Source organism: Gekko japonicus, unplaced genomic scaffold, assembly GCF_001447785.1.
Source record: "Gekko japonicus isolate JY-2015 unplaced genomic scaffold, Gekko_japonicus_V1.1 scaffold97, whole genome shotgun sequence".
NCBI lineage: Eukaryota > Metazoa > Chordata > Lepidosauria > Squamata > Gekkonidae > Gekko > Gekko japonicus.
In genome coordinates, this window is record NW_015170278.1 from 1773048 (window position 1) to 1794655 (window position 21608).

A 21608-nucleotide genomic window follows, 5' to 3' on the forward strand; every position below is an offset into this window, starting at 1 on the left:
CCCCCCCCCCCGTTTTGCAGAAGGGGCCCTGCTGGGACAAGAATCCCGCAGAGGGGACTGTTAGAGTCTTTTTCCATTTGCTTGGCCAAGAACATTACTGAGAGACACCCCAGTGTAAAAGAAAAAATATTTTTCTTTTCTTTTTAAAATTTGGCCTGAAAAATGTTCTGAAATAGAGGGGGGGAGGGCCTAGCAAAAATAGTCTTAGGATAGAATCTTGTTTAGGGACCTTGTGGAAATTGCTTTCATGCTATCTTCCACCTTCTCAAGGAACATGGAGTAACCCTGCTCTAGGCATTTTCCAAATCCTTGGAATATTCCCACAGTGGCCTGTGTGAGTGTATTACATTTGCTGAATAAGACAGAAAAAGATAAGAGTTTGCAGTATTTCAGGAAGGGTTATAGGACAAGACCTGAGAACTTTCAGTAATGAATGGCAAATATGTTGAACATGATGCTTGCAGACATTTCCATGTTTTGTCTTTATCAATCTGTTCTACAAGCAACGTTCTATACAGTAAGATAGTAGAGAGTTGAAGGAAAGGGGGGGAAATCTTTTTCTTCATATGGAGCTTCTTCTCCTTACGTCCCTCTTCCACAATGTCTGTGCGCATAAAAATAAAAATGAGTGATTTTCCCTTCCCTCAAGGTCTCTGCAGTTCATGGAGAGCTGAGACGTAATTGCCATTAATAACCTTGTAAGTGTAGTTGTGGAGCCTTAATTTTAATTAAATGCTGAAATGATATTTGAAATTCTATGAAGTCTATCTTGTAGTTGTGGGGTCCAAACCTTCCCCTTTCCTTTGTGGGAGGATGCAGGTTGTTGTGTATCACAGCAGTACATCATCTTGGACAATAAAGAACAAGTATGTTTCAGTGATTAGGACTGTGGATAGACTTGGGACGTCCTGTGTGGCTCAACATTGCTTGATGGCTTTAGGCAACTTGCTGTTCTGCTTGAGAGAGACAAACATATAAAACCTGTAAAGCATTTCCTCAGTAAATGCTTAAAGGAAAATGCATAAATGGATAAGCGCAGCATGCTTGGCATAAAACAAGGGAGTCAAGTGAGCAAGATAGATGTGGAAGGAAGACACAACCAACAAGAGACTTTTTTGGAACTGGTCTACAAGGACTTCCCCTCCAGTTGCCATTTACCTTGGGGCCAGTGTTTTACTGCTGAATGCTGCACAAAGCATAGAAGGGCTAGGTATTGATGTGATAAATTTGAACGGTTTTTGAAATTAAGGAAAAAAAAGTTACATGGGCATATGTCGTTTTTATAGTGGTTTTCTCCCTCCTTCCAGACTCATCAGTGAAATTCCTGGAGAGAATGGCTTCTGAACTTAACCTGCAGTGTCAGAAAGTGGAGGTAAGCCATGTGAACACCCATACTTTGTGTCTGTAGGGTTGCCTACAGGCTTGGAGAAAAATGTCCAGCCCGGTTAATATTTATTTGTCTTCGCTTGTTTCCGCAAGCTTCAGACTACTTATAACCTACATTTCTCATTGGGACTCAAGGTGAGTTACACAGAGTAAGTCAATACAATCAACAGGGTAGGCCATCCAAGAAACAATGCAATAGGATTTGTATTGTAGAAATCTGGAACCAACCGGACAACTGGAAACCAAACTGAAGCAAAGCATAAGTATTAACATGACGAATGAAAGGATTCAAAAATTACCCAGTAGAATTCGACTTACAGCAACAGGCAGCATAAGGTTTACACAGTAGTATAGACCACAGTTTCTAGCACTTTACCCAAGTAACTGTAGGGCAGTCAGTGGAGTGACTGCAGAATGGAAGTGTAATATGCATGTTCCATCTAGCTCCCAATAATAGCTGAGGTGCAGTGTTCTTCTGCACCAGTTGGAGTCTCCATGTTGATTTTGAGGGGAGAACAATATAAAGTGCGTTTAAGTAGTCTAGTCTTGATGTTACTATATCATGGATTCGGGTGGCCAGATTGGTCTGATCCAGCAAGGCTTTTCTTACGTTCTAAAGAGGCATGGCCTTGATTTACATTCAGATGGAGGTTGTTGATTAAAGCTAGCATGGCTGTCTCTGTCCCATTGCCTGGCCTAAAGCCAACAGAAAGGAGTCCAGAGCAGATGAGTTATCCAAGAGGGTATCATAATGCAATAAATTAATCCAAATGTCATAAACCACTGCATGAAGCAACATATTTCTGCTCCATCAGGTCATAAACTATTACAGACTGGCCTGTTCTCAACAAGTCCAAAATAAATAGACATATTGTTTTCTAGGTATTGTACTCATCACTCTGCAATAAGCCATTTGAAAAAGGTTTGTTTCTGTCATGTGTAGCTTGCTGTTTCAGGGTGGGGGGGAAGTAGCTTTTCAGTGGCACACTGTCAAACCCATGTGAACTGCGATTATCTCTGCGTTGTCTCATTTCTCCTTCATTATTTACAGTCAAATGAAATTCTCATGTTTCATTCTGTACCTTAACAAGTATGAGGGTTAGGGTGGGAGAGAGGGATTATACACAAGTTATTGTAATAAAGCAGAATTTTAACTTTCTTATAATAAAAATGTACACTTACATTTGAATAGCTTATCAGTCCAATGGGCAAATGCCAAGGGTTTTCCCCCACAGGAATATTTTATTTACTGATCAGCTTCGTATCCCACCCTCTCCCTCAGCTCAGTCTGAATATTGGAGGAGTCCTTTTATCCAGTCAACAGCCCTTGTAATTTATTCCAGGTTTCTCATAGTGTCTCAGAATTTAAAACCACTTCTCCCTGGCCCAGCACTCTACCCACAATACTATCTTGCCTCCTGTATGGCAATCCTAGGCACTTTAGCTTAATAGAGGCTTAATGTGTAGAAGTAAAAAGCTGAAGCTTCTCGTGGCATGGAGATAAATAGCATCCCATTAAGCCTCTGTTTTCTCCAGGTAGTTGACATACCTTTGTGTCTGTGTTTCACCAGGATGCCTGACTATGCTTGGTTCAACATCATATGGTCTTGCTATGCTTGTGACTTGGGGAATGAGATGTCATCTAATTTCCTGTTATGTAGGAGGCCTTGTGCTAAAGAAAATTATTTGGTCCCAGTTCTGGTACATTTTGGAGGAGGGGCTGTGGCCCAATGAAGGAGCCTTTTCTTTTCATGCAGAAGGTCCCAGGTTCAAAGGTAACCAAAAAGGTTGAAACAAAGAAAAAGAAAGTCAAATATAACTGTACACAGAGTGCAAAAGTACAAAATATAATATATAATTTAATAATACAATTGCAAGTAAAGTATCATTTAAAAATAACAATCCTATGGTTAAGCATATAAGTACCTAATCCTGATATAAAGACAAATGTCCATTCATATAAATACAGGTTAAAAGGTATATAAAGTTTCCATATGCAAAAACCAATACCAAATGCGTTTCAGCAATAAGCCTTCCTCAGTGATATAATTCAAACCGAGCACTCCATTAATTAAAGATATACATAAAACTAATCATACATCGAATGGACCTGAAATGGGGGGGGGGGAGAGAAGAGAAAAATAATTATATGTCTGTTAAGAAACATAATAATTTAAATATTTTGAAGTAAATGGGACAGAGATGGCTACCTTACTCACACTGGTCACTAATGGAGTAAGTGGTGTCAAATATTCTTGATACAACATGAGCAACTCATCAAGATACACATAAAACATTTAACTTAACAACTGCAAATTAAAACGCCTCCTAATTATTGTAGAAAAAAATGTGTAGCCTACTGGAAAAAACCTAAATGGTACAATATTTACCTTCTTCTGTCCAATCTGCAATACTAATTTTTAAAATAGGCAAACAGTCCTCCATGCTCTTCCCAGCCAAGAATGAGCTCTAGATCAATATTATGGACTTAAAAAATTGGAATCACAACCCAACGTAATTTCCTGATGGCTATAAAAGTGTGTTAGTGTCTCCAGGAGAAACTATTCACCATTTTTGGACTGACGCACATGTTGACCAGTCACCAAACAAATTGGCAGTGGCCATGTGCCTTTATTATTTCTTCATCACATAAATTCCTGCCTTCCATTGTTGTTGAAAGCATCCTTTGTCTTACACAAATTAATACCACCTGTGGAATAACAGCAGTAATAATAAGGCTCTTTGTGCATAAAGTGTATATGGCTGGAGGCATTTGTTTGTGTCCACTGTCTTGTCAGCACATTTTGGATATGTTTAACATTTTCCCATGCTTCACAACCAATATTATTTTTGCTCAGAGCTATTGTGGAGTATGGTTTTGTGTATAGTTCTGAAAGGAATTAAGGTAGAAGTATTGTGGGAATAAAGTTGAATATTTTCAGAGTGCGGCTGTGTTGGTCTGCAGTAGAATAGATAACTCTGAGTCCTTGTATCCCAGTCAGAAGGTGGGAGCGGTATAGCAAAGAAGGGAACTCAGGATGCAGAGGTAGAGTGTGCATTATAATCAGCTTGATTAGAGCAAAGGGGCAATATTTGGGGGCAGAAAATTATCATCTGTAGTGAGATCAGAATCCTAAGTCCCTATTCAGTCTTGCGGGGGGGGGGGTTCCATTGTTCTGAACTTGTGAATGAACTCAAGTTCAGCAATCTCACACCGGAATCTCCCCTTGCAGCTTCTCTGTTCCAAACACTCTTCAAGGGTAGCTCCAAGTAGAGTGCATTTCAGTAGTCCAGTCTAGTGTAACTAAGGTACGGATCACTGTGCCTAGATCAGACTAGATCAGAGCCAGGAACAGATGAAGTTGATGTGCCAGCCAAAGCATTCCTAACCAAGGGGAGTGTAACCCCATCCAAGATGGGAGAGCCCTGGTCTGTCTTTCTGCTAACCTAGAGAATCTCTGTCTTGTCTGGATTAAGTTTCACTTTGTTCACCCTCCTCCAACCCATTACTGTCTCTAGTCATCAGTTCAGAACATTTACAGCATCCTCGGAATTTGGTGGAAAACAAAAGGTAGAGCTGGGTATCATTTTGCATATTGGTGACACTGCACGCCTCAAACCTCCTGATGACTTCTCCCAGTAGATATTAAATGGGGGGGGGGGATAAGCATAAAGGGGGAATTGAGCCTATGGTCAACCCCACTCTTATATCAGCAAATGGCAGGGCTATTTGGTTTTTGTTTTCTCTAAGAGTTCTCTGATAAATATTGTCATTGCCTCCTTATTTTGTTATCTTTTGGTTCAAAGGTGCCTGTAACTGCTGTTGTTTTCCATAAACTTTTCACTTCAAGATTTCACTTTGGTCTGTGCAAAGGGTAGAACACACTCAAAGCAATTCTGCACCATTTTGTCACAGCTGCATAGAATAAAGGGCCTACTAGTTGGAAGCGTGCAGGAAAATCATTAAAAGTGACCCGAGCATGTGTAACATCAGATTCCATTTTATCTCTTTAACAGAAAAACAAGTAAACTTATTAGCATACTGGAGGGGCAGAGTGGGCAATTAGAAGAGGATGGAGTTTTTTTTCCTTGTTATGCTGCATGTTGTGTGAGATCAGCAGCTCATCCTTATTAGCGTTGTGTCTTTAGTGTGTTCTTTTCCCCAGGGCCTTGTGCAATCTACAGCATCCTTTACATATAGGTACAGCAGTGGTAAGAGGAGCTACCATGGTGCGATCCCCTGAGGCTGCATGTAATAATGCCTCTACGTAACTGAGGCTGATTGTATGGTTTTTCCCTACCCCCATCAACATTTGGCCAGAAAGAAGGGTTGCCAAAAACATGAGGAAAACTGATGTTGATAAGGGGCATCCATGCAGTTGTCTCAGTCACTTACAGCCCACTGTTGTGTAGGATTGCACAGGGAAGTGGCTTCCACGCCACTGCAGTTACATGTGAGGGAGTTCTTGTTTTTGAAACAATGGGAGTTATTTGCAGAGGGCCCTTTGATACATTTATCTTTGGAGATGATTGTAAAAATAAGCAGGGTGCATTACACCATCAGAGACTAGTAGTTATTCCATATGATAGAAACTTCAGTGGTTTTAGTTCTTGTCTGTTCTTTAGGAGCCCTTGGATCAAGGCCTTGAATCTCTGTGGTCTGATGAATGGGGGGCCTGAGGTTTGTGATCTGGTAGACATCTGATCAAAAATATGCTATGTGAAAAGTTTTGATAATGGTGGAGTTTCTGTTGGCTCTTTACTGTTTGCAGCAAACCTTTCTCAGTCTTTAATCCCTTGCAGAGCTGGTATTCCATTAATCCCTTATTACAGGTTCTCAGTCTATTCCTGAATAGATCTAGACTGACCTTTCTAACTTGATGTGTCATATTTAGACAGATAATTATTACAAATGAACATTGTGCCAAACAAAAAACAAAAATTAAGGGGGGTAAAACAAGCTTGAATTGTAAAGAATAAAAATGATGTTGGTTTTCTCTTGTATAGGGAATGCCCAGTTTTCCTCTCCCAAATTGGCCTACCTCAGATAGGTAAAATACCCCTTGCAAATCATATCTTTTTAATTTTTGAAAGAGGCATTCATTAGTGAAGTTAAATCACTTCGAGAACTGAGGCTTGCCTCTAATCTAGCATTTGTTGTGGGAACCAAGGACATTTTTAAAGACTACCGACAGTTAACAATCTTCCGGCTTGCCTCTAATCTAGCATTTGTTGTGAGAACCAAGGACATTTTTAAAGACTGTACCAACAATTAACAGTCTTCCTGAATCTGTTGGTTGTTCCTAGAAGTTCTGTAGCTCCTCTGGACCCCTGAGGAATCTCTGTGGTTAGAAAGTACTGTTTTTTATTATGTCCTCAGAAACCGAGCTGCAGATGTGGACCTGCGTCGGAGGGAGCTTCTTGGAACGTCTTGACTTGCCTCTTGGACGGGTTCTGTCTTTATTTTGGGTTCTGAGGGTCATACTGATTCTGCCTGTGATGCTATATCCTATCCATAGCGTCTTTTCATGGAATGAATTGACTTCTTTCAGCCTTGCAAATAAGTGGACAGAAATTACTAGTCCATAGAGTCCCCCTACAGCTGCCTGCCTAGATGTTCTTAAACTTGTCATGTGTGGCACATTGAGCCAACTCTCTTCTGAATGTGCTCTTGCCTGTTCACTTAAGATGATATTACTTCCCACAGGGAGCAAGTGAGTGTCTGTTGTCTCCCAGCTTCTCATTCGAATTAATAGAATGATCCTCTTGTCTTTCTAAGAAGGGGGAAAGAATAATAACCCCCATTCAAATCTTCAGATTGCTGCAAAATCCAAGCTATAAAAAGTAGAATACCAAACAGGGTCTCCACATAGTAATACAAGAGTCCTCTTGATACCGTTATTGCCATTATATGGAGCCCCCTTCTTATAAAAAGAGGTTTTGTGGTACAGTGTATAGGAACTTTCTTAGAGATCTTTCTATCCATACAGCTTCAAAGAAAGGAAGAACAATCCCCTGCTGACCTAATTTTCTATTGCAGGTTTGCCCTGGCCGTGTGATCACCATTCTGACCTGGAAAGGCACAAACCCACAACTCCGTTCCATCTTGCTGAATTCCCACACAGATGTCGTGCCTGTGTTTGAGGTTAGTGAAGGAGGGGCAGGTTAGGGGTTGAAGGCTTTCTAATCTTCCGGCTACTTGTGATTTGGCTTTGGGGAATAGATGTTGTTGGTCTGAGCGTGTTCTTATCTAGAATTCCCGGTGACAGGATATTTTGCTCCAGAAGAGAAATCCTCCTCCTGTCTCACCTATGTTTTGAACCCACAGTAGATGTAGGTTACAGTGCTTATGTAGGTGTAATGCATTCTCACACACCCCTACTTACCATATCAACACCAGTGCCATCCTAGATGGTTTAGTACAACAAAGTCCATTCTGAATTAATTCAGGTGAAGAGGGTGCATGATATCTTTGACAAAATTAATTCTGTCACTTCATTCAGAGGCACTTCGATATGTTCCTGGGTTTGTGGGAACAGAGTGCCAACTTCAGGGGAAAAATAAAGATGTACAAGACCTTTGGGTGGTACCATGGTAGGTTATGGAACAGCTTCTCTAAAACAGTTATACCAGGCTCCCAAGAACTCTTTTCCCACAAAGAATGAGCTAAATAGCATTATTTTAAAAACTCTTATCTGTCATGGCCAACCACCGGAAACCATCTGGATGAAATTATACAGGCTTTTCCTCGGTGTCTTTTCAGACTGGGTTGGACTGAGCAGATAATGAATCTGCTTCAGTATTGTAGCCAACACAACTTCTAATGAATCTGCTTCAGTATTGTAGCCAACTTGTGGTGTGGTCTCCTTCCACTGAGTGACAGTGGGAACTCCATTTTGAGGTAATTGTCTCTGTCCTTTGGCCCTAAGGCAGCACTGAAGGGGCCGAGTTAACATGAGGCCCTTTTCAGGTAGGACTTGATGGCTGATTCAGAGCAGCTCTTCACTCAAAGAACCGATACTTGTGATGTTAGAAATGTGAAAAATTTCTGTTGATTTCAGTCCCCTGGACTTGAATCGTGAAAGGCTCATAGTTTAAATGAATCTTTGAGAGAACCAATTCTTCTGTATTATCCTTTGCTGCTGCTGAGAAAAGCCCTTTTTGCGTTTGTCTTGGTTTGGGTTCAGGTTGAGTTGTGAAGCTTACACCTCTCTGCTTCTCTAATTTAGCCTCTTAGTGGTTGATTCTCCAAGGCATAGGGGGATGAGCTCCCTAACAACTTCTGTACAGGCTTTGCTTATTCAAGGAAGATAGATCCATCAAAGGGTATGAGCCACAGTAGTTAAATGGAACATATAGGGAGGCAGTAATTCTCTGAATACCAGTGCAGGGAGGCATCAACAGAGGGAGGCACCTTTATGCCATGCTTGTGGGTCTTCCTGTGGCATCTGGCTGGGCAGTGTGTGAAACAGGAGGCTGGAGTAGATGGACCATGAGTCTCATGGCTACTCTTATGTTCTCATACAGCTGTCCTGTCCTTGTCATCTTGTCTCCACCTCCCTTTGCTTAGGGGCAGATTGCCACTCCGTTCAGTCCAGAAGTAGCTCCAGAGACATCCTTCTCCTCACAGCTTTGTTGCATTCCCTAGGGTGCCATTCTTGTGTAGCCTTGTATCCTCCAGCATCCTCATCCATCTTCTAAGGGGTACTCTGTGCTGTTTTCCCATTCCTGCAGGATTATTGGTGCTGTGACCCCTTTGCAGCTTTCAAGGACTCTGATGGAAACATCTATGCTCGTGGAGCTCAGGATATGAAATGTGTCTCCATTCAGTAAGTCCAGCCACCTTCCCTGTCACATTTCTGTTGTATAGTGGAATTTTCCTGTGCTAATTAAAAGGGTTTCTGTGCCAGTTCTGCATTGGAGAGTGATGGGAAGTGGGAAGCATGGCTGAGAGGATCTTTCCACCTTACCACATCAAGTACTCACTTTAGTTACATCCACATGAATCTGTAGAAGGGATGGAAGTCAGTGATCAAGGTAATGTGGAGAGCCAGTGTGGCATAGCGGTCAAGACTGTCAGACCAGTATCTGGGAGACCCAGGTTCAAATCTCCACTTGTGCCATGGAAGCTCATTGGGTGACCTTGGGCCAGTCACACTCCAGGCCTAACCTACCTCACAGGGTTGTTGTGGGGATAAAAAGGAGGAGAGGAGATTTATGCAAGCCACTTTTGGTTCTCACTGGGGAGAAAGGTAGGGTATGAATGAATGAATGAATGAATGAATGAATGAATGAATGAATGAATGAATGAATGAATGAAATAATCTTATGACTTGTATCAAGTAGTTATTACTGGTCTGGTACCCTCAATGAAAACTGGAATAAGTGGGCTGCCCAGACACAACTGTGAGCTGGTGTGTTGTTGTTACATGTCTGGGAGTGAAAAAGAGATTTTTGGAACTGTTTTATGTATTAAGTGTATAGGAGCAGGTTGCTTCCATTTTGAACTGCAAGGCATGTCTTAGGTGCGAGGGAATTCTGATCCAAGCTTTTGTTAACTATGGTAGTCCTTATGCTCCCCTCACTCCCGGCATGGCTTTTCTTTAAATCAGATGCTTCATCTCCTTCATCATGCCTTTCTCTGGGTACAGTCCTGACTGAGTACGGGTCAAGTATCCCTGTGTCCCCGGAAGTTTTAGCAACCACTAAACAAAACCTCTTTCTCGTTAGATACATAGAGGCCATCCGGAGGCTGAAAGCTGAAGGGAGACATTTCCCAAGAACAGTTCATATGAGCTTTGTCCCAGGTAAGTTAAATAGTGGGACATAAAGAAGCAGCCAGTTGTTTCCTAGCATCTGCCCAGAGTGGTAGAACCTGAAAGTGGCTGAGCTGGAGATGGGATGACCCACAGTGCAATCCTAAACAGAGTTATACCCTCCTAAGCCTGTTGGTTTCAATAGACTTAGAAGGGAGTAACTCTGCTTAGGACTGTACTGGTAGGCTTTTTGGATCAAGGGATACTTTCATTAGAGGCAGATCTCCAATAAACCAAGAAGCAGGTGTCTAAGGAAATACATAGAAGCTAGCAAAGTATTGGTATCTGTTCAGCGTGTGTCTGCCACAGTCTGATAGCTCTGTATTAGTTTGGGCCTCATCTATTTTCTACTCCCCAGGCCACTCACCCCACTTCTGTCTCCAAAATGTAACCAGTTAGGCCAGAAGGAATAAAGTAGCCAAACATGTCAAGAATTGAAAAATTAGATTTCATGTGTAGAGAAAATGATGGTGGTTTAAAAACCCACTTCTTTGATTTTCCATAGTATTTGGTCCCATCTGTTCTGCTCTCTTACCCCCCTTTGCTCAGGTGCTCAAAGAACCATTCCTATTCTCTCTCTAGATTTTAAAAGAGTAACAAATTTATATGCTAGATTTAGCATCATGTAATTGTATTACACTTTAGGAAAAAGAGGCTGAGTCTCAGCTTAAAAGACAGCAGTAGCAGCTGACATTCATTCACTCCAATCCCTGCCAAACACACTTAGACTGTGTATCGTCTCCTTCCCCACTTAATAACCCACCCCAGAAAAAAACAAACAGCCCCAATTACGCCCACATCCATTGACTGCGGAGCGCAGAAGCTCTCAGTCTCACTCTGCACCCATCTTTGGGTGCATCCTAAACACTGGCTGTGTATACGCTCATGCACAACAGAACTCAATATCTAACGATCACCCTTCAAACCCTTTCCACCCTTCAGTGTGCAAAGAAGGCAGCTCACCATATTGAGGAACAAGCGGCTCCCACAAGGGGCCGGAAAAGGCGGGTTTCTGCTGTCGCCATGGAGACGAGATGGAAGTCGAATACAGTGACGCGTAATTGGCTAAATGCTGCCTAAAGCAGGAACTGACGGAAAGTTTCGTCCAGACCCGGCCTACTCAAGACGCGGCGCTCCTATCGGCGCTGTGACAGACTGGGAGAGTTATGTGCGCATGCGTTAATGGAGATCGTATTAACGGCGAGGATGCTAATTAGCTCACGGCGGGGGGGATGGCTCAATTAAACCTTATGGGGGAACATTTTAAACAAACAACCACAGACACCAGCCATCTTACAAACACAGGTAACTTCCAGTCTGTGAGTGGTCCGAAATCACAGCTTCCACGGCAAGAACCTGGGTCTGGCAGACCCTGCTCTGAAGCACTAACTGCTGTGCCTAGAGTAGCGAACCTCCAAGTAGAGCCTGAAGATCGCTGGTTATCGTAACTGAACTCCAGACAACAGATCTCTTCCCCCCCTGGAGTAAATAAATGCTTTGGATGGTGGCCTCTATGGCATTCTATTCAGCTGAGGCCTCTCCTCTCCCCTCTCCGAACTCTGGCTTCCTTACACTAGCTTCCTTAGACACAGAATAGCCTGGAATTTCCCATCCTGGAGCTGGCAACCCTAGTCAGGACTGGCTCCAATGCGTTCCTCACAACAGCCACTGAGGGGGAAGTTAGTCCTGCACAGGAGGCAAGCAGGAGAAGCGTCTTTGTCAAGAGAGAAAGCTGTTTGCCAGTAATTCTGACAGGGCACAGTGGCTGAAGGGGAAGTGGGCGGGGAAGAGGAGCAGACCCAGCACCTGGCCAATGGCACATGAGTACTCTTGAGTGGCGGCTGATGGGCCAATGGCTGAGGGAGCACATTTCACAGCCAATGGGAGAGCTGGAAAGTGCCACTCCACTTCACAATTATATATAAGGAGAGATTCATGCCTGACTTTCCATAATTATTTATTCCATTTATACCCTTTCTTTCTTTCATCATACAATTCAAGACAGCATGATAAGGTTTCCAGGAGGTCTCCCATCCTGGCAATGCCCCAGTCTTGTTCTGCTCCAGCAAGTTTGCTGCAGATCAGACCTTGGGGCCAAGACGAGTGGGGGTGGGGGGAGGAAAAATGAGCCATCTTTGCAGCACTACTGGAGGGACAAAGCTGGGAAAATTCTCCCCCAAGCTGTTGTCTCTTGAGGGCTGCAGTGAACCCCTCCCCCCCATCAACAAGCATCAACTGACCGTTGGGGACAGGTGGGATCTTTTGATGTCACTAGCCTGTCCATCTGCTTTCCCTCCTGCTGAAGAGATGGTCCTTGGTGGTTACCTACTGCTTCCTTCAACCTAAGAGAGAGAAGAGTCCTGTTAGGGCACAAGCTAGCTACCATAGAAAAAGGAGTCTTCTGCTCCACTTTTTTGGGTATTTTTGCATTTGTGTGTGCGTGTGTGCGCACGCCCCTGTGCCTGGACTGGAAGTCATGGCAACCTCTGGTGACTCCTACTGGGGCATGAAGGATGTTTAGAGAAATGGCTTGATAGCCTGCCCCTGCCTCCTGGCCTTGGTATTTTTGGAGGTCTCCCATCCAAATACTTGCCAGGGTTGGCCCTGCTTAGCTTCTGAGATCTGACGAGATCAGGCTTGCTGGGCTATCCAGGTCAGGGCCCTTCTGCTCCACTTTTGAGGCACAAGGATGTGAACATTTTGACCTGCCTAAGACTAATGAATGCCTTGGCCACTTAGCTGATTCAGAATTGCCACTGCTGTGGCTTCCTTGCGTATAAGATATCACAGAAAGCCTACTGTATCTTCTAGCCAAACATATTGCCAATTCTGTCTTTTGTTTCCCTGTAGGTCTGGCGAACCCATCAGACACCTTCACTGTATTCTATGGTGAGAAATGCCCATGGTGTAAGTAAGATTTAGGATTCCATCTTGTATGAAGCTGCAGAGTCATTGGTCCAGATCGCTAACTCTGACTGGCTGTGGCTCTGCAGGGTCTTAGGCAGAGCAATATTTTTCCTCCTCCTGCTTCCCAAGAGCATTTTTAGCCAAAGATGCCAGGGACTGAACCTAGGACCTTCTGCAGTGTCCTGCCACTGAGCCACAGCCCCTCTACCCATTTGTAGTTTCTAAAAACATGCCTTCTATCTATTTCTCATTGTTCTATTTAAAGATACACATCTTAAGAACTGTACTAAAAATGCAGATAAAACTTTATAAGAAAACTAACATGTGTGTGTGTTTCACAGTGAATGCACAAATTCTTCCAAACTGTTCTGGAGTTTTGCCATTCATATGTCATAGTTGTGAAAAACACATATGTAATCCTTTATTAAGATTTTAATCTTCTTGGGGGAGCCAAAATAGATAATTGGGCCAGCTTCCTGTCGGTATTGAAGTGGAATATATAAGATTCTTAGCCACAGATGTTTTTCACTTTTGCAACAGATTGTAATCTGTGGATTTAAAGTTACACTACTGGGCTGTATTTGGAATATAAGACCCTCACGGGGACAGAGTACGCATGGCATTGGAATTCTGTGATTGAAACTCCACACTTATAATTTGCTGTCAAGAACAGTTGTGGAGATGCCCCTGTAAGAAACATGATCATGGTGCTAGGCAAGGGAGATTAAACTCTTACCCTGTCTTATTTCTCTGATCAAAATGCCCCCACCAACTGCTGTGAATCTCAGTAGACGGCCACAACAAATGAATCTCTTTTTACCCCTACTAGGACTTAAAGAGCATGTGGGGAGCCATTTCCAGTTGGGCTGTGTGGGGGAAAGGTAACACCCCCTCCCCAGTGTAGTGGCTGTGATTCTGATCGGGGGCCCCCATGGCTCTTTTATAGGGCCAAGCAGCACATCTGGAATTGCAGCCACAGAAGTTCAGCTTTGTGTGTTGTTTGGCCCTTAGCCACATCTTTTTTTAAAGTGTTTTTATACTTCAAAATATTCAGCTAACAGCTTTTGTGACTGCTTCTGTTGAATTGCAGCTTTACAAAGTATTCATATCTGCTCTGTATTCTTGGTGCTTGGGGGGCAACAGTGGGAGGGCTTCTGGAGTTCTGGCCCCACTGGTGGACCTCCTGATGGCACCTGGGTTTTGGCCACTATGTGAGTGTTGGACTGGATGGGCCCATTGGCCTGATCCAGCATGGCTTCTGTTATGTTCTTATATCTGAATTTTGCTATCCGTGTGCATCAAAAAATTGACATTCGTGCATGAACCCCAATGATCCTGCACCTTTTAAAAATGAGTATTCAAAAATGAAGAAATACACCAGTGGGTACTGACTGTCACTTAAACATGATTGATAATGTTCAGTGATGTATGTTTTAAGAGTAGAAGTATAGATATCTCCTAAGAGAGCCAGCAGTTGGATCATGTGCTATAAAGATGCGCTGGAGTTGTTGGTGCCAAGACCCTGCTTCTCTTCCAGCTGGCTGTGCCCTATTTCTTTCCATTAGCAACTGCTTTCTTGCTATCGCTTTCTTAAATCTTTTGTATAAACATTTGCGTAAGGTTTGGAATTTAAATTCTTTTAAACAATGTTTTGCTTACTCAGAGGAATTCCATTTTTAGTGTGACTCTCAGGACCTAAATAGATGGTATGCTGGAGTTCCATGTCAGGAGCTCCTGGTGGTTTTTTAAAAGGCTTTTACCAGTGTGTGTGTGTGGTGGTGGTGGGTTTTGTTGTTGTTTTTTAGGCTTTTACACAGGACATAACTAGATGGTGCACTCCATGTTACAAACTAGAAGATACACTGGGAGTTCCATGTCAGGAGCTCCCAGTGTTTTTTAAGGCTTTTTACCAGGTGGGCTGGGACCAATTCAGACTGGCACCAGGGGAGGATTTTTAAAGCACCCCTCCCTGCACTGTTTCCCAATCTCAAATGGCCCCAGTGGGTTATTGTTCGCCATGTTATGAAGCTTCTGTGTACTAACCAGAACATGTAAGTCTTCATAACAGGGGAAATAGCACCCCAACTGTTTTCAAGTGGGGGAAATGGCATGGGGAAGGCTTAAAATCCCCCTTCCCCTCATGTCCCAGTCTGATATTCTAACTACGATATCACAACACCTCCTCTCACAAAGTTGTGAATTCTTCTGTTGCAGTCATTCCCATTGCTAAAGGAAGAGCCCACAGCCCACTTTTCAAAGCAAGCGCTCTCCTTGACAGTGGGAAGCGTGGAAGCAGTTCTCCTTTCAGTGTAGGTGTTGCTCCTTTTGATCGTGACCCATATACTTTGGAAATTCTGCTGCAAGAGGTTCCAGCTCCATTTGTAGCTGGGCCACATGGTGCTTCTCTCCTTGTTCTGCTTGCCTTTCATTTTGCTCTTCCTCTCCTTCATACTTGCAGGGATTAAAGTGAAAGTAGAAGGGAACCCTGGACATGGATCTAGATTCATTGAGGACACAGCTGCTGAAAAGCTGGTAAGAGAACACCCTGTAAAGGCTAGAGGCAGGGTGCGGAGAGGGGCTGCTTGTGTGAGGCCACAGGAGACAGTCGGTTTCTTAGACCTGCTGTGAAAGCAGATGTCAGGCTACCTTCATAAGCATCATCTTGCACAAGCCAGACGCACTGCCTCTGGGGAAGTGTAGACTTGACATCTCCCAGGTACTAGACATCTTACATTAAAAATCTGGTATTTGCTTGGTAGGTTGTACTCTATTTGATTTGACTCTTGTACTTTCCTATCCACAGCACAGAGTGATCACTTCCTTCCTAGAGTTCAGAGAGCGTGAAAAACAAAGGTGAGGGGGAAGCCTGTAGTGTAAGCCAGATTTTTCTTCCCTGACCTCTTCCAGGGCTTACTTTCATTCACTTATGCCATAAGAGCAAGATTCAAGTCCCGGGGCATAAGCTTTCAAGAGTCAAAGCTCCGTCAGATGGGACTCGAATCTTGCTCTTCTACTGCAGACCAACACAGTTACCATTGGGAAATTACACCATAACAGTAGCTGTGTTTGTCTACAGAAGCACAAAAAGAAGAAAAAGTGCTTTGATAACTCAGAAGTGAAACTGATTATGACATGGCCCTTCCTATGGAGACAGACACTTCATCAGATGCATAAAGTGGGCTGTTCTTTAATCATCAGTGGCCATCTGTCTGAAGGCAGAGTCCGAGACTTTGAAGTTTTGCTTCCTGCATCTGCTGTTCACACCCTGTGTGGCACTGGGCCAGACATCTCCATTTATTTGTTGCTCAGTTTATCCTTTTGTATAATGAAACTGGGAACTGGTGTAGCCTAATCATTAAGAAGGAGACATCCAAATTTCTGGTTCCTATCCCATGTGTATAATGAAACTGGGAACTGGTGTAGCATAATCATTAAGAAGGTTCCTATCCCACGAACTCACCAGGTGGCCATAGACAAACTGCTGTCTCCCATCTTTCCATGCACAATAGCATGTTAGTAATAATGGCCAGCCTAGCAAAATGATGTAAGACAATATAAAAATAAAAGCACAATGAACAATTAGAAACAAGTATTGTGCAACATTATGACAACTTTTGCCAGTTCTGTTTGCAAATTACGTAGTTGTATGATAGATTTATTATTTGCTTCCAGTTATAATTTGCTATTTATCGGCATGCAAAGGTTATTAGCTTGTTTTCAGAGCAATCAGTAGAGTTTTTGATTCACAAGGGCATTGTAGGATCAGCCCGTCTTTTAGTTCCATTTCTGATACTGTTCAGTGGACCCTACTGGTGCATGGCTTGCTACAGTCTGAACAGTTTAAGCACCTCAGCTAAGGTGCAGGTGTGATATTCATCAACAGTTTTCCAACTCTGTGTAGCGGAGGACATGGGTGCTTTGGTAGTATCAGCCACACTTGGGACAGAAATAGAGTGTCAGAAGCAGGGTATGTGTATGCTTCAAGAACTCTTGCAAAGTACTGTTATCATGTATGAGAGAGGTATTTTATGCAGTCCATTTTCTGTGGATAGGGCTGTTAGTCACTCTGCCTTTTGCAAATGCCCATGGTTCCTACAGATGTTTGGGAAAATGAGCTTGAGCCCAAGAATGTGCTGTTGGGGTGGCTCTTCAATCTCTGGAAGTTAGGAAGAAGCTTCCAGAGTTTCACCAAGGTGGGGTGAAAGACTTTGTCCTTTCCTTCACACAGGTTGAAATCAGAGAAGCACCTTACCTTAGGCGATGTAACCTCCCTTAACCTAACCATGTTGAATGGGGGCATCTCCTTCAATGTGGTCCCCTCTGAGATGTCTGCTGGCTTTGACATCCGCATACCACCCACAGTGGATTTAAAGGTACAATAGAGAAACAGGTAGAGAAATGGTGAGCAGTTTTCAGTCTGTGAGATGTTGCCTGGAATCTATGATACCTCCTGGGAGCTGCCTGGAATGTGTCTTGGACTGTGATTCTTATAGCTGTATTTTCCAGGGTCCTTCACATTAAAAAAAAAAGAGTTGAAAACATGTTATTAAAAAAAATTGAACTATTAAGAAAGATCTCTCCTTGCATTGGTTGCAGTTGATGATGTAGCGGTTTCTGTTGTTTAAAAGCTTTTTATTGTCAGGATAATGTAATCCATTTTAAACATTTTTTTGTTTGTTTAAAAGCTTTTTATTGTTAAAGCTTTTTATTGGATGATGTAGCGGTTTCTTGGAGCCCTGATTGGCTGTGGCTGAGAGAACCAGAAGGACTGGTCCTGAGGCCCAGTCCCATTCTCCTGTCCTTTGTTCTATCTGAGACGCAACAGCAGAGGCAGGTCATTCCTTCCAAATGCAAGAAAGCATTTGCAGCAACAGGCTGCAAGAAAATAGAGACCTCACTAGCGCAACCAATAAGGGGATCATCGGAGACCCTGCATGGCCTTACGCCAACTCGGGACACTGATTAAAGCTTTTTTTTTTTTTTAAGAAGCATCTGATTTGTACCGTTATGTGGCTAGAACTGGTAAAGGTGGAAAGCAGAATATTATGGGATAAATTGAGAGGCTTATGGAATGACAAGCCAGACTGAAATCAGGATCTTCACTCAGGAATCACTCACTTTCCCACGGTCTGTCTTGCAGGCGTTTGAAGAGCAGCTCACAGCCTGGTGCCGGGCAGCTGGGGAAGGTGTTGCCTATGAGTTCCACCAGGTAACTGCAGAGAGGAGGGAGCATTCCAGCAGCTTGTTGCCGTCCCTTAGACCTGGGAGCATTGATCCATTCCTGGTCTTTGACTCTGTTCTCTACCTTACGACTGCCACAGTCTCTCTGCCCTGGGTCTTTTGTCTCAACACGGCTACCTTTCTGTTCTGCACTGTGTCCCTCACTCTCTTGCGCTCCTGCTGCCGCTTCTGCTCTGCCCTGGCCACAGACTCTTGCACTGTGGGTGCTGCGTTGCTGCCTCCTCCAAGCTTTACCTTCTACCCTTCTCTTTGGGCTAGAAATACACGGATCAGTCGATGACCTCCACAGAGGAATCTGACCCCTGGTGGAAAGCATTCAGTAGCACCTGCAGGGACATGTGAGTAAGGTGCCATATCTTCCCCACTCTTACACTCGCTCCTTCGGGTGCATGTATGTATGTAAAGCTATCCTGTCAAATGCTTGGAGGAGGTCTGCCTTCCTTTACCCAGTGCCCTGTATGTTAAGTGTTACTGCTAAATGGGCAGCTTACTGCTGGTGGCTGTTCCATTTGCAAGGCACAGAGGAGGCAATGTCAATTGGGAGGGGGGGGCGACATTCAAAGCATTCAGAACAGTGCCTGTATAAAGAACAAGGGAGTTGCCCAGTGACCCTGAACCTTCCCAACATTTCCCCTGTTCTCTCCTATGAGGTATCCTCAACTCCAGTTGCCAGTTTGGTGTAGTGGTTAGGACGGCAGACTCTAATCTGGGAGAACTGGGTTTGATTCCCTACTCTTCCACATGCAGCTACTGGTGTGACCTTTGGTCAGTCATAACTTCTTTCAGAGCTGTTCTCAAGAGCAGTTTCTGTCAAGAGCTCTCTCAGCCCCACCCACCTCACAGGGTGTCTGTTGTGGGGAGGGGAAGGGAAAGGAGTTTGTAAGCCGCTCTGAGACTCCTTCGGGTAGTGAAAGGTGGGGTGTAAATCCAATCTCCTCCTCTTCTCCCATTATAAAAATGCCCACTGTCTGATGATCCTGCCTTCAAACACAGGAGGAGGAAGGACAGGGTTAACTCAGCAGTGGGAGCTGCTTCTTATGATGTCTCTGTCTTGTTAGGAACATGAAACTGAAGTGCGAGATCTTTCCTGCTGCCACAGACAGTCGCTATATCAGGGCAGTGAGTACAAGTTTATTTCCCGTGTCTGTCAGTCACTTGGTGTCTTCTCTTGTATTTTGTTGAGATCTTGTTTATGATAGTTACTTCTCCTTGCACTGTATTTCCAGGCAGGCCACCCAGCAATTGGATTCTCCCCCATGAACCGCACTCCTGTGCTGCTGCATGACCACAATGAATTCCTGAATGAGCAGGTCTTTCTTCGTGGGATTGAGATCTATGCCCACCTCATCCCAGCGCTGGCTAGTGTCCCTCCTCTACAAGCAGAGGCCTGAGTGAAGGTTATAAGTGAGAGGCAGTCGTCTGAAGGAAGAAGACATAGAAACCAAAGAGAGAGAGAGAGATGGTTGAAAAATTATATTCTTTCCTGTTGTGATCCAGGACCCTACTAGGGGGATGTAGGCCTTAGATGTTGTGGTTGAGAACTGGTGACTTACTTAGGTCTGGTGGCATCCCAGGACAAACTGTGGAACTTCAGCATCTCTGAATGGTACCACCTGGAGCAAGACATGTTTAAAGCAGACATTTAGACAGGCGCATCTAAAGCTGGGTTTTTTAGGTGACTATGACTGGTTCCCTACTCCTTACTGAAACACATACTAAGCATCCTTATTTTCCACAGTTCCTGGACTAAGTTCTCAGTTCCTAAGCTTTCTTATTGACACCTGTCCATTTCAGAGAATCCCCCCGACTCCTGATTCTCATCATAGAGGCTTCTTGGGATATGTAGGGAAGTGTGACTACCCTCCCATTGGCCTTCGCCATAATTCCAAAGTTGTGCCATTCTTTCATGTGATCCTCATAGAAAAGCATCAGTTCCCCAGCTGCCAAACCCAAAAGCAAAGCAATAGGAGGAGCCAGAGGACCCTTAACCTGTAGGCATAACTGTGCTTTCTTTTCTGTTTGGGCACCTCCTGTAGCTGCTTTGGTGGCTTTCACTGTTGCCATGCCTGCCAAGCTCTATAGTCCAAGAACAAACTTTCTGGAGAGCCCAGGCATCACAGAAGAATCTTCATTTTAGCTCCACTGTCCATATGCTTTATGGCTTTAGACAAATCAGCAGTTCTTTTTGTGTCTCAGATTCCTCATTGGTAGAGGGGCGTGAATGATGAAACTGCTTCCTTACTATCCAAGATCCTCCAGTGGAAGATAGTGATTCTAAAAAGGGCTGGAGTGAAAGCTAATATATAAATGACTCAGAGTGCATAGGAAATGGCAACTCCTTGGAGTGGGGGAACAGTATTCAATGTGGCCATTGAATTTGCACTACCTCCCCCCCCCCGCCGCCGCCACAGCAGAAAGCAGTCCTTGGGAGTCAACAGCACAGTTACTGGCTGCAGCCCTCTGCCTTAAGTTTCTATATTAAACTGCTGTCTTAAAAAATGCCAGGCAGAATGAATGAGTTGAGTGACTGAACCTTGCATGCAAGAGGAAATGCTTTGGACAGCTGGGTGCCCAACATTGTGGAAGAATGGTTTTCCTTTTGGGGTAAGGAACAAGCTATCCTATCAAATGTTTGGAGGAAGTCTGCTTTTCCTTACCCAGTGCACTGTATGTTAAGTGTTATTGCTAAATGGGCAGCTTACTACTGGAGTCGGGGATTGCCATCAGGGTGTTACTTGAGTATCATTGGGTGCGTTCAGACGGGGCGTTTCAGCCGGCATAAACTGTATCGGTTGGAACCGTTGCAGCTTATGCCGGCTGAAACGCAATCACACTTACCTCCTGTCTGCGGAGCCCATTGCTGTATGCCCGTTCACACACAGCGGGCGTCGGCGGTTTGTTGGGATTTTTTTAACTTAGTTTGTGCATGCGCATAGGCAGCCATCCACAGAATGGCAATCTTCGAGCATGCGCAAAACACCCCGTCCAGAAAAGCATGCCCTGAAGAGAGGACTTACCTTTAAGGTTTAAAGAGCAAACTGGCCTCCCTGAGGTCCTGGACTCCTCTAAAACGTTAAACTAAGGACCTTTTCTTTTTTTTTTAAACAAACACCGGGGCGAAGCTTCGCCCAAGCGCATATTGCTGACCTAAAAAAAAATGGCAGGCGAAAATCAGAAACCTTGGGCTTTCGAATGGTGGAGAGCGATCAGAGGGGGGTAAAGCGATTACAACCGTTGCACTCAGGATACCACCACTTG

The 21608-nt window shown here is 43.9% G+C and overlaps 1 protein-coding gene across 1 annotated transcript in view; it reads left to right on the forward strand.

Annotated features, from left to right (window-relative positions):
* The window catches only part of ACY1 (aminoacylase 1), a 35080-nt gene extending 13958 nt beyond the window's left edge, over positions 1-21122 (forward strand). The window contains 13 exon segments of the mRNA XM_015417727.1: positions 1308-1372; positions 7427-7531; positions 9121-9215; positions 10117-10238; positions 11927-11944; positions 13014-13109; positions 15568-15641; positions 15913-15962; positions 17338-17482; positions 18250-18318; positions 18609-18688; positions 19409-19469; positions 19577-21122. Of these exon segments, the coding sequence (XP_015273213.1) occupies positions 1308-1372; positions 7427-7531; positions 9121-9215; positions 10117-10238; positions 11927-11944; positions 13014-13109; positions 15568-15641; positions 15913-15962; positions 17338-17482; positions 18250-18318; positions 18609-18688; positions 19409-19469; positions 19577-19741 (1145 nt within the window). The 3' untranslated portion in view covers positions 19742-21122.
* The last annotated feature ends 486 nt before the right edge of the window (positions 21123-21608 follow it).